This window comes from Phyllobates terribilis, unplaced genomic scaffold, assembly GCF_046119375.1.
Source record: "Phyllobates terribilis strain yellow unplaced genomic scaffold, ASM4611937v1 Scaffold_3__8_contigs__length_932513732, whole genome shotgun sequence".
NCBI lineage: Eukaryota > Metazoa > Chordata > Amphibia > Anura > Dendrobatidae > Phyllobates > Phyllobates terribilis.
Window position 1 is genome coordinate 684,431,228 of NW_027362763.1, and position 13,574 is coordinate 684,444,801.

Below are 13,574 nucleotides of genomic sequence, written 5' to 3' on the forward strand. Positions count from 1 at the left end.
CCATAGACAATTTGCCGTTGTAGACACTATGTCACGTGACCCCCTATACAGGCTATCGCACATAGAACCACACCCTGGACCGTTATATGCGACTTGTATGATGCCCTTATATGATTAATAGGCGTGGCTTTGGGCTTACTTCGCGCTCCCTGATTGGATAATTGCACTTCTCCCTCGGGTTCACCCTTGCTAAGTAGGCGTGGTTTAATATAACCACGCCCTTTTTGTTTTGCGACACAGCGTGGGCGTGGCGTCGTTTGCCGGCCTGTGTCAGTGTGGGCGTGTCAATCCGAGCTGTGGCGTGTTCGCTGTAGCGGAGGTGGCAGTGCGCAGTGTTCGCGACTCAGGACAGCACTCACACCGCAGCCATGGGGAATAAGGTGGCCCGGGAGGACTTCGAGTGGGTGTACACTGACCAGCCGCACGCTGACCGCCGGAAGGAGATCCTGGGTGAGTGCAGTCACTGCTACATCACGTCTGCCGGTCGCTGGCTCTCCGCTATGGCCCTTCCTTCCACTTCTAGCCGTTACTTCCAGGCTTTACTATTAACAGCTGTTTCCCATTACAACCAATCAGAATTCTGGTTTAATGTCTGAGTGGCTATAAACTGCAATCTGATTGGTTGCGTAAAACTTTATAGCTCGGTCAGCCTGTTAACCCACCAATCGGTTGTCTATTTTCAATTTTGAGTGGTTGTAAGCTGCAATTTGATTGGCTGCCCCTTAAGCTGTTTCCTGTAGCAACCAATCAGATGTCTGCTTTCATTTTTGAGTGGCTTTAAGCTGCCATCTGATTGGTCACTGTCACATAGCCTTGTCCATGCTATGCTCGCCTGCTGTTGTACAACCACAACTCTCAGCGTGTCCTGACCGCCAGGAGTGATGGCTTGGTAACATTAAAGACCATAGCGTGAATATTTCATCCTGTAATGCACTGTTACATGGTCCTAAGTCTTTATTCAACCTATGTAACTATCAAGTTCATCCTTCCTGATAAAGTGGTGTAAAGATACCCTGGCAGAGGTCATTCCGACCCCGAGAATGAGGTTGCTTTGTGTGAATGGAGCTGTAGTGTGTCAGATCAAAGGCCCATTCATTTCTATGGGACTGAAGGATGTTGGGGACGTTAATCCTATAGAAGTGAATGGAGCGGGGGGAGGATTTTGGGACTTCTCAGCAGTCAGACCCTCCAGCGTTCACTGAACCCGATTGATGGGTGACCTTTGTGGGCTACTCCTTTAAATATGGTCATGAATCTAAGATGCAGGAGAAAAGCGGGACAGTGCCTATTATCTTCCGGGGGTTTGACGACAGGAGAAGGTGCCGCTCTTACCTGGATAGGTCGTACTGTCAGGTACAGCTCTCATGATAGCAAGTTACCATCAGGGGAACTGCCCCCTCCTGCTCCTCCTCGGCTTTGGTTGGCCGTCCGGCCCCAGGAGAAAGTAATCTGAAAGAAATCGAGGTCTTGTTGCAAGCGCTATTCTAGATCTTAGGATATTATTGGTTTCTCTGGAGCACCAACAGCACTGATACATTGTATAATTGTCCCCGCACTAGAATAACACAATGTATCAGTCTATACAATATCTACTATTCAGTGTAACCAGCGCCCATGTATTTGCTCCCACCGCCGCCTCCTGAAAAGAACTTTCTAAAGTTAAATCCATTCATTTTCATAAAACCGTACAAAAAACACTTTTAAAAAAAAAAAAATGTCCTTGTCGTATGCAAAGACTGCTTAAGTGTCCACAGCACTGACTATGATCCCCCAGACCGGCCGTGGGTCTCCTGTCCAAAACTCAAGAGCCTCATATCCATACATAAGGCTGACACCCGTGGTCGGGGAGGTCATCACGGTCCGTACTCACTGTGTTTTGCTGCTTAAGGTTTGTATTTTGCTGACTTCGTCCCTTGTTTGTTGATTGACATGGACAATGGTGGACATAGACCGAAGAGGCCCCTGTGCAAGAACAGTATGTGGTCAATTTGCAGTCCAATAGCTCCTCATAATGCACAATTCCACCTGCTTTGGAGTAGGGTTTGGAAATTACCCCCTTACCCCTCGGGCACTTGTGTGGCTGCACTTGTTGCACCAATCATATGTCCACCTCTGGACTCAGATGACATCTGCAATGTAATTTATTTGCCAGTTGCGTGCCAGAGTGATGCCCCCTGTGTGAGCACTGTCATTGGTTTTGATCTGTGGATGCCCCAGTTCACTTCTGTGTTCGGGTCATCGTGATCAGACCGCAGTTCTCAGATCTTCCTCACTGGACATCTAAAGGCCCCGTCACACTAAGCGATATCGCTAGCGAGATCGCTGCTGTGTCACGGTTTTGGTGACTCACCAGCGACCTCACCAGCGATGTCGCTATGTGTGACACTTTGCAACGATCAGGCCCCTGCTGTGAGGTCGCTGATCGTTGCAAAGTGTCCTGGACCATTTTTTGGTCGTTGGCCTCCCGCTGGCCAGCACACATCGCTGTGTGTGACCAGCGGGACCAACGATCTGGCTGGTAACCATGGTAAATATCGGGTTACTAGGGGCACGCGCGCACTTAGTAACCAGCTGTTTACCATGGATACCACTCTGCTACAGTGAGCGGAGGCTCCAGCGCACCGTAGCAGAGTGGTATCCATGGTAAACAGCGGGTTACTAGGGGCACACGCGCACTTAATAACCCGATGTTTACCATAGTTACCAGCCTGCTCCTGCTTGCAGCAGGCTGGTAACGGGAGCAGGACATCGTGGAACGATTCTTTCCACGATATCGCTGCTCCCCTGATCGCTGGTGAGCCTGCCTGTTTGACAGCTCACCAGCGATGTATTAGCGATGCAGCAACGATCCCTGACAGGTCGTATCGTTGTCGGGATCGCTGCTGCATCGCTTAGTGTGACGGGGCCTTAAGGTTGACCAGGATACTTCAATGATCCAAATACATCAAGTCTACACTTGGGTCTTCTTTTACATTAAGTGCTGGAGTTTCTCCACGTGCTACTTATAATGTACGAGACTATACAGTTTTTTTCCGGTGGTGGGAGTGGATTATTGGGGAGACCCCTTTAAGGTCTGGTGCTTTGGTCATGAATACATGAGATCTCTGGATGTCGGCACATGATCTGTATTTATCCGCCGCTGTGTGTGCTTGAGTTGATTACAGAAGGAAAGCTCTGGAGGATTGTGGCAAGTCCTGTAGATTTAGTATTAAGCCCCACGCCCAGGTTCTGTCCACACATGTTAAGTTCACCCTCCATGGCTTTGCTTTCTCCTTACGTGTTTCTTCCCTGAAGTCCCCATATGGCATCAATGCTGCTGCATCGCCTCTTGCGTCCATCACTTGGCTCGGAATATCTCTCGCCCCAGGGGACAGTATCTGCAGCGGGAGAAGAATGACTTCCTAGCAGTGACACAACAAGTCTCCACTCGCGAGTGCGACGCTCACATTCTTCCCCCAGGTGAGAGAAGATAATCGCTGAGTAAAGCTTTTCTCCTGGCAGCGGAGGGCACATGACTGTATAACTAGGGAGGTTTACCATTTGGCGTTTCTGCCCTTGGTTTTAACCCATTTAATAGGGTTATTTCCAGCGATGCAAGTTATCACCTATTCTTTGATTGTTGAGGATCTGACTGCCGGGATCCCCACTGATCCTCTGAAATGAAGTGTACTGTTATTTGGCAATGCAAGGAGCCACCTGCCTGATTTTACTTTGGCTGCCTTATTTTGCCCTTACGGGTCAAATTAAAAGGGCTGTCCAGCATTAGAGAAAACATGGCTGTTCTCTATGGGGGCAGCTATGTGTTGTTGTTTTTTTTTTAACTTATTTGTTAGAGCCCCTTTAAAAACTACGTGAGGTTTTCAGTCCTGTCACTCATCCTATTAGTCACCCCCCAGCCTGACATGGCTGATAACGGAGAACAATTGCTTGCATTCATCTGCCGGTCCCTGTGTCCTCTGCCTTCTCTCCATACTATAGAAGCCCTTTGCTCCACTTCCTTCCTGGCCGGCAATGAGTCAGGGTCACCACGCTGTGCACATCTCCTCACTTCGCTCGTCTTCCACCATGTCTTATGACTTGAACAATAAGTGCTTAGTGCTCTGACTAATTACCGGCCTGTATGTGGTTTCTTGTAGGTAGCTCGAGTCGTTTTACACCAGTATACAGCTACATCATATATACACTAGAAGGGTATATATGTGTGGTAATGGCACCTCCCGCTCCCACCATTACTTCTCCTAGACCCCCGTATCATCTGCAGTCCTCACTTACCTCATAGGTTAGGACGGTCCATAAAGACACCTGCGGTAATTCTAAGTCTGTCCATAAGGGGACTGGCCGATGATCTTTATGGGGGTTACCGATTGTCCCCTCATCACAAATATCGGGAGAGATGGAGCGGGTATTTGGATTTTAACTGCTCCGTCATATTTCTGTTCGGGAGATAAGCTGCCACCAGAAATGGAGCAGACTGTGCATGGGGGGGGGGTCGGGGTTATCAGTCATCTGATGACAGTGAGGACAGAAAGGTGTAGGAAGGATGATCAGGGTATAGAAAGGGTTCACATAGCAGATCTATATCACTGGTATTTTATCATATTTGGCCTTGGGATAGGATAGTGTGGTAGATTTCACTATTCCATGCACATGGTACACATTTTCCTTAATGTGCTGTCCTATGGGTGCTGGATGCCACCGAAGCCTGCCATAGTGAAGTATGCCAGACCCCTGCCTGTATAATGGGGATTAAAAGGGTTGTCGTAGGGCCCTATATTCAGGAGCGCACCGCTCCCCTGCCTCCCAGCTTCTTGCTTGTCTGGAGGTGCTCCCGATAATTCTACCTCGGGCCTAATCTCTGTGCTCTCTGATGCTGCAAGCAGAGACAGCTTTTCCTCTTTAGCTTCAGAGGAGTCCAGTGGCACAGAGATTGGCAGGATCCCGTGATCCCGCCAACTTGCAAGCTCCATAACAAAGTGATTGTAAGCCCATGATCCTCGATTTGGAAACTGGCCACCTCCAGTAGACCTGTTTGATGGGGCAAAATTTCTTGCAGACTGAGTTCAGGGGGTGCTGACTCCTCTTGTCCAGCGGGGCGCGGCCCCCTCCTATCCCACTTCAGCCTCTTCCCATGTACGCTGTATTTCATGAGCCACCTCATTGCTCTTCATCATTCTTTGCACTAGTGATAATGATGTTACAATGTAAATGTCATCTGCCATATTTTCACTAATGAGTCTCTTGTGGCCTCCTATGATTTCCCTGGATATATGAGGGAGGAGGTAAATGGAGGATCGGCTGCCCCTGATGACAGCTGTGGTCTCCGGTCCTTGTATACACTGATAAATACAGGCCACGGCAGATGTTCTGGCTCTTCTTACACTTCAGCTTTTGTGCTGCTGGAATTTGCATTAGGAGTGAAATAGCCGGCGAGGTTCAGTGTGTACACAGGAGATCACAGGCTGCGGGAAAGCTCTAGTTATAGGGAATTAAATCCCAAAATAGGCCCAGTCACAGCTCAGCCCCATCCCACAGCTGGGAGATGGGCCCTGTATCTGGGGGTCTTACTATACATCCCCTGCCACACCCATACAACTCACTGCAAGCATGAAGGTCTGAGAGTGGAATATAGTTCAGGAAGTTACTAACTTGTAAAACTTTTTGGGGACAAAAGCTGAAATTTCGGTCAGTTTTGGTGCTATGCAGCCTCCTGAAGTCCATGTTGTGTTGTCTAAATGTCTGTAAAGCCCGACCGGTGACCACGAGAATGTGGAGAATCGGGGGATGAGGGGTAAATGTACAGCAGGGAATTTATAGCTACTAGAATTTGGAAAATTGAGTGCAGATCAGCTATAACGATGTGGTAACCTCCAGGACTATGAGCGGAGCGCTGTAATCCTCTGCACTGCTGTTGTCTTTATTGCCTCCTCTACGGTGTGTATGTGTGGTACGTGTCACTCGGCAGAGATAAGATTGTCAGCAGCATGCATGTGTTTTCTATGTCCTGTAACGCTCGCTCCTTGTTTGTGTATGCAGGAATTCTGCTGAATAATGCTGTCATATTATGGTCCTGGACTGTGCCTGGTCGCAGTCGCCCTGCAGTTCTTCACTAGAGGTGATCAGATTTGGGCCAGTTCTTAGGACCTCATCAGCTTCTTTGGTAGTGGTCTGCAGTGTGTTGCTTTCTATGACACCATCAGGCTGTCTGCATGTTGGGAGTTGTAGTTTTGAAATAGCTGGAGAAGCACACATTAATGATCATTGTTCTGTCTCACCGGGGTCAGACATGAGACTATAGGAATGGTCCAGGTCTACACAAACCAAATGGCAATGGTGCCCTCTTCTAATGTCTGCCCTTTTTCTCCCCAGCTAAGTATCCTGAGATAAAGAGGTTGATGAAACCGGATTCTAACCTGATCTGGATCGTCACATTGATGGTTGTCACCCAGTTTCTGGCTTTTTACCTGGTGAAGGACCTGGAGTGGAAGTGGCTCATGTTCTGGACCTACGTGTTTGGAAGTTGTATCAGCCATTCCATGACCCTGGCCATCCATGAGATTTCTCACAATGCCGCCTTTGGGAACAGTAAGGCTTTGTGGAACCGTTGTTTTGGGATGTTTGCCAACTTGCCCCTTGGTCTCCCATACTCCATCTCCTTCAAGAGGTACCACATGGACCACCATCGCTACTTGGGTGGGGATGGCATCGATGTGGACATTCCCACCGATTTTGAGGGCTGGTTTTTTTGCACTCCTCTGAGAAAGCTCGTGTGGATCATCCTGCAGCCACTCTTCTACACCATTCGGCCTGTGTGTATCAACCCCAAACCTGTCTCCCGGTTGGAGATCATCAATCTGGCCGTGCAATTCTCTTTTGATGCCGTGGTTTACTATTTCCTGGGTGTGAAGTCTGTGGTTTACATGCTGGTGGGATCCATACTTGGCCTCGGACTTCATCCAATATCCGGGCACTTTATCGCTGAACATTACATGTTCCTGAAGGGACATGAGACCTACTCCTACTACGGGCCATTAAACTACCTGACATTTAATGTTGGCTACCACAACGAACATCACGACTTCCCAAGTGTTCCCGGCAAGAGCCTTCCTCTGGTAAGAAATCCATTCCTTACCCGCAGCTGTAGATGTACTCGATGTAATTCACCTAGAAATGATGCAGATTTGGGGTCTTCTTTTTTTTTTTTCTTGTATATGCAAATTCAATTCAGTTCTGCAGCTACATCTCCCTCCTCTCCCCTCCTTACAGTCTATCTACTGTATGACAATAGTTAGTTTTTTTTGTGGTTGAGGAGAATTCTGCACATTTACAAGCTCTTGCAGATATCATGAAACCGTAAAATTAAATTTGGGTATAAAATTGATTTTGGTCAATTTGTTACAAATGGTTGTGATCAGAAAAAATGTAGGGGGTCCAATACAGCTATTTTTAAAAGGGCAGCAGTCTGCTCCATGTGTTTATTTTTTTTTTGGTAGCAATATTTCTTCTAAACTGAATCCCATACTCACTAGGGGAACTGACAGACCCTTTCACGTTTTAGATGATCCCCAGTTTGAGGAAAGAGAGATGAGGCAGATTACATTTCAACATGTCCGATTCTTAATTCCCACTCATGAGCCAGCACCACAAGTATCTGGCAGCCGATTATCCCCCCCCCCCCCCTCTCCAGCCATTAAGAGCACATGTGTGATATATAGATAGTTTACTTATAGGGATTGGGCTACCTGAAATTTCCTTTTAATTTTGCCTCTTTTTTTCAAGGACGTTTGCTTTTTCTACTGTTACTGCCTGCTTATGATTGATCAGCTTTATACAGGGAAAAGGAGAAACACCTCCTGTCCCCCAGTGAAAACGAAATAACACTCACTCGAACTTAATGAAAAAAAAGTTTTCACTGGGGGTGTTTCCTCCTTTACTTTGTTAGGATGCTGCCCAATCATAAGCAAACAGGAACACAGTAGGAAAAGAACACATCCCTGAAACAGAGGCAACATAAAAAAAAGTTTCCTTTTAATAGAGATATAGAGATATAGATATATATTTTTTTTTTTATTTTTTATTTTTTTTTCATTTATTTATTTTTAAAGCCCCGGTGGGTTTTATCAGACAAATTTCACTGATGCTGACCAATCATTATCAGGCAACAACATACTAGAGAATGAACACGCCCCCACAATGGCTTATTGCAGGTTTCTCTGTGTGAGAGATGTAATCGCACTTATGTCAGGGTGTCACTACATCTCGCACAGGAGTAACCTGCCTGTTCTGGGCTACTCCTGTGTGAGATGCAATGAGATTGCGTTCTGATCTTGCTGCAGAATGATTAGAAGTTGCTTTAAGCACAGCAGACATTGGTGTGATTATTGACCTCTCTGGACAGACTTTGGAGAAAGGGGCAGTACAGCAGAGATGACCATGCTAGGAGAGGAGGAGAACTGATAGTTTGTAATGTGACACAGCTAAACTCTGCTGTGCTGCCACTCCCCCCACACTGCCTGCTTTGACCTTATCTGAAAGGTGTTGGTCATCTGATCTTTCTAATCATGTAGGGGGTTAGACCAGGAGATCACACACTGAGAAGCCTGCTCTAATCTTTTCTGGGGGGAGTGTTCTTTTTCTGCTCTGTTGCTGCCTGCTTATGATTGGTCATCATCCATACAGGAGGAAGTAGTGCCCGCCCCCAGTGAAAACTATCTGATAACTTTTGTGAAGTCCAAGTGGGTGTTAACTAATTATGTGCCAGATGTTTTGATTGCTAATATCTCCAACAGAGAGCAGAAACCAAGAAACATGTTTTTATTCCGCTCTGGAGTCACAATTAGTGTCAAGTTCAACTTGAAAAATTTGGTGAAAGGTCCCCTTTTAAAGGGGCTCTTCAGTATCGCTGATTTTTCACATCAAGAGGTCAGCGGCACTAGTGACATCTTGTCTACACGTTCCTGTCAGGAGCCACACTCAAGTCTTGGCAGGAACGTGTAGACGCATTATCATTGGCACCAATCTCCTCCCGATTTGGAAGTGATTGGAGCCAGAGAGCTCCAAGTACAATTCTCATCATCTTGAAGCAATGGAGGTTCCTATTTGCTGTCAGCAAGCGGAGATCTTCAAAGAGCATGAGAAACGCGCCGATATCTTACTAATGGCGGGGAACCAATACGCTTGGTGTTTGTGGTGTCATGCCCCTCTCTCTCTTCTGCATCGGGCACCGCTGTGTAGCAGTCATGCACGGAGTGTCCCTTTAAGTGTTAATGACTTCTGGCTTTTAGTTTTTTTTTTTGTTTGTTTTTTTTTATTCATATTGATTAATTTGAAAGTTACACCTTTAAAAAAAATCTAAAATTCTGGGGCAGACACAGCATTTTGCCCACCCTTGATCTCCTCTGTCCTGCCCATGTTCCTCTGTTAGGATGGGAGCAGCTGATCCGTGTGATTTTCGTGCTCCCATCTGTAGATGCCACAGGCGATGAGTAATAAAATCCAATTGGAGAATCCTACGGAAATGAATCGGGTGGAAAAGGTCCTCTCCTCTCTGCTCGGCATCTGGACGCGTTTCCACCCGTGGCTTTTCCTTTCATCTCCGTAGTTTATAGGACTTTGCAGCTTCATGTTTGTCCCTCAGCCAGGATACAGCGTCCCACCCAATGCTTGTGTATGATGACTTCCGTTGTATAGTGTATAGGCCCCAGCTGAGGGATGGGAAAATAAAAGGAAAGTCATGTTTTTTTTTTTCATAGTTTTTACGTATTTTTTTAAAGAACAAAGAGGACCATCAAAATACAATTTAAAGTTCTCCCTTGCTGTAACAATTATTTTTGCATTTTGGACACAAGTTTAGTTTTTCTACAGGGATGGAGCTATTAACAGCGGTTTTTTTTTCCTGCAATTTTTCCTTTATTTCACACAGTGTCCCCAACAAGATCATTTTTTTCTTGGTGGGAGGGGACCATTTAAATACAGTTTTTTTTTTTAAATTTCCTAATTTAAGTAATATCAGTTACAGGTTAAATTCCGCCTCCTCGCTGCAGAGCTGACTGGGTCTCCTAGGATCTCAGCTGGGTCTCCCCAGTGATCACATAATCACTGGGTTCGGAGAAGGAAGCACTGTCAGTATTTCCTATTACTGATGGAGAAGGCAGAGATGGTACTAAACCATATGTGCCTTCTCTATTGGGAGCGACGCTGTGTCTGACAGCGGGCTCCCCGCACCCACAATCGTATTTAGCTACTCTACCATGCAGTGACATTTCAGAGTGTCATTGCGGCCCTCCCAGACGTCTATTTTATGGCCAGTTCAGAAGTGGTTAATAGTCAAGTGCACAATATCTGCCATTGGCTGGGATTCAGCAGACGACTCTACCTCACCGGCGCCTCTCCCCTCCCAATGTGAAAGTGACAGGCGCAGGATAACCCCTTTATTTGTAATGGCAGAAGTGCAGCCTTATCGAGGTATAAAAGACTGTTTCTATAATGGTATCTTAGAAAGCTGCTTTTACTAAGATCCATCAATGCCCAACCATCTTAATTCTTATGTTTCTTTCTTAGGTGCGGAAGATAGCGGCCGAGTACTACGACCCGCTGCCGCAGTACACCTCCTGGGTTAAGGTGCTGTACGACTTCATCATGGACGACACCCTCAGCCCCTATTCTCGTGTGAAGAGGGAACTAAAAGGAGAGATCAATCAGGAATAACTCCTGGCGCCTCTAGGACACTCACTTTGGCCCACGGGTGGAGCGGTTTCTCCTGCACTTCAGTCTTGGGACTATGGACCCCTAAAGTATAATAACACCAGACCCCCCTTGTTTTTACACTCAAAGTGCTTCTAATTTAAGAGCTATCAGAGATGGATATATTTTTTTGTAGTCTAGGCTTTGGTTGTCAAAGGGTTAAAGCATAAGCATTGCCGCCTTTATGGATGACGGCCGGTGGTGCCGATGGGGGGGAACGTATTGTGCACTATCCCGAATAAGTTGTGCCTCGGCCGTTTCTTCAGGTTACTGCCTTTTGATCAGCGGCAGCTCATTTTCTAGAAATGTCACAGTAAGGCCAGGTCCAGACTGCCATGTTTCACTGCCAATATATGGACCACAATGTCTTGACCGACCGTGATGCTGTGACCGACTGTGGGTCTCCTGAACCAAGTAGCCAGATATGAGGCTATTAATTCAGGTCAGGAGACCCCCGGTCGGCCCGTCATGGTGGTCTGTACACACAGCGTGGAATACGTCTGATCTAACGGAGCGATAATCAAGTGACCGAGGCTCCTGCTAACGTCAGATTGCACTAACACTGCCCCACATAGCTTCCATGTGTCACATCCCGTTGTGGCGGCTGCCCCTAGCTCCTCTCACATTATACCCCCCCATGTCAGTGACTTGTGTGTAGCTGCAATCTAGTGTCCAGGAACAGAAAGGAGCTTCTAATAGGAAAACTGTAACATTCCCATATGCTATAGGAATAACCCAACGCGACTGCTGCGGCCATATATCGTCCGTATGGTCCTATATAAACTGGCACTGTGCACACCTGCAAATGGCCTGAAGCCTTGGTGCATATAGTGTCAGCCTGCGATATCATATGATCGTACGGACTACATGTCACCGGCGCCATATTGTGTGCTATCGGCTGTTATGTCCATGAACTATCAGAGTAATGCAAATTTACATTGTATCCTGCTGTAGGGGAAGGATGCATGAGCCCCCTTCTCATTTAAGAGGTTCCTATTGGCAGGCACCCTAATCCTAAAGTGTTGTCTGGTACTTAGATGCTGATTGCCTGTTCTTAGAATGGAACACCAATTCCAGATTGGTGGGATTTGGACACCGGCGACTTCAACGATCTGCAGTTATTGGCTTCTGCAGCGGCCAGGCGTGCACAGTGTACAGAGCCAGGACGCCACAGCTCTATACACAATGTAGTGGCTGTCCTCTGGTACTGCAGCTCAGATCACCTTCACTTCAATTGGAGATAAGCTGCAGTACCGAGAACGGCTACTACACAGTGTACAGAGCAGTTCTAGAAACTGATAACAGAACTGATAACAGCAGACCAATGGGGATCATGGGCATCAATCCCCAATTTAATGTATCAATAGGATTTTCTTATGAGCTGGTATAAAACAAAATGCCTCATCTTGAAAAAATAACCTTTTAAGAATGCTCTGAAATGCCAACAAATCTCTACCATTGCTTGCATCATAAAACTCGAGAGCCTTTATTGCTTAATGTGTCCTTGGCCGGAGACTCTCCACGTGGCTTTCACTTTGCCAGGCACGATTAGCTTATCAGGATGGTGACAGACAGCCCATACGACCGCAAGGCATAGACTGAGACTCAAAGCATCAACACTGGATTAACCCGATAACCAGAGCCGGGACTTTCACAGGGCGCAGGATTGTGGAGGACTTTGAACCTTGAAACAGGCGTCAAGTCACTGAAGGACTGGCGTCCTGAAGAATAACCACCCTCAGCAATTATCCTGGCCTGGGGAGATCAAAACGACACTTCACCAGTGACTGCAGATCAGTGCCAGATTAGCAGCTTTGCCCCCTCCCCCCACCCCGTCCTCACCCCCTTCACTCCTGTAGATAACAATGGCACTTTTCACCCTGATACTCGATATTGCTACTGGTCCGGCTCAGCTGATGTTATATGAGTCATGCATGCAAGCGGACGGACAATGAATCCTGTGTACATTGCAACAGCTGATGTGGCGTCACATGAAGGAATGATGACATATATCCATTAGTAGGCATGTGGTCGAGACCGATGTCCTAAACGACAAAACACGCGATCACTCTGCTAAAATGTTCTGCTAAGCCTTATCCTGGGCAGGCGTGCAGCCGAAACGGCCATAAACGGCCATAATGCAATAGTTCAGAGCTTTATAACCAACTCCTAGACATTGACCTGAATGACACTTTGCCGGGTCTACAGAATGGTGGCCTCCATTATGACGTCTTCCAGTCTCGTCAGCTGTTTGTCACTTCTTCCTTTCTATATGCATAATCTACACGTGACTGATACAATTCCCATAGAGCAGTAGTGAAATACTCCTCTTTTGACGCAAGCCCTTGAACGAGGCCCCCGTTACCCATGAGCCACAGTGAGGATCCACATATATGCAAGTTTCTGGACCCCTGTGTAATCTGTCCTGCGTATGTGAGAGAGGACTGGGGGTCTGGACGGGGCCCGGCCATAAGTTCAGTAAACTTTTTTTTTTTTTGCTTTCTGCAACTTTTTAAACCAAAATGTTCAGGTTTCGCTTGATGAAGCTGCTTTTTGTAACTTTTGTCAGTATTAATAATGGTGTTGAACTATTAAAATGTATTAAATATTCTAGGCCGGGTCCTACGTTTTTTTTTTTTTGTTCTATTTGCCCACAAATGTCTTTCCTGAGAGATGTAGACACTTGGGTATATTCGCCATGACCATCATGGAGGTGGAGAGCTTCTGCAAAGCACTTGGTACTACCCTGTAATTTTTTGGTACCCTTTAAGAAACTGCTACAGGCAATCTGTGACTGCAAGCTGCTTTTATTTATTTTTTCTCTTCCTTGTCTC

The 13,574-nt window shown here is 46.7% G+C and overlaps 1 protein-coding gene across 2 annotated transcripts; it reads left to right on the forward strand.

Annotated features, from left to right (window-relative positions):
- The first annotated feature begins 244 nt into the window (after positions 1 to 244).
- On the forward strand, positions 245 to 13,353 carry DEGS1 (delta 4-desaturase, sphingolipid 1). Of its 2 annotated transcripts, none has more exons than XM_073671856.1 (3): positions 245 to 450; positions 6,367 to 7,109; positions 10,558 to 13,353. In XM_073671856.1, exons 1-3 carry the CDS (start codon positions 369 to 371, stop codon positions 10,702 to 10,704), a joined length of 972 nt encoding a protein of 323 aa, XP_073527957.1. In that variant the 5' UTR covers positions 245 to 368; the 3' UTR covers positions 10,705 to 13,353. The 2 variants fall into 2 exon arrangements, with proteins under 2 accessions (XP_073527957.1, XP_073527958.1); XM_073671857.1 differs by lacking the exon at positions 245 to 450 and adding an exon at positions 3,315 to 3,459.
- The last annotated feature ends 221 nt before the right edge of the window (positions 13,354 to 13,574 follow it).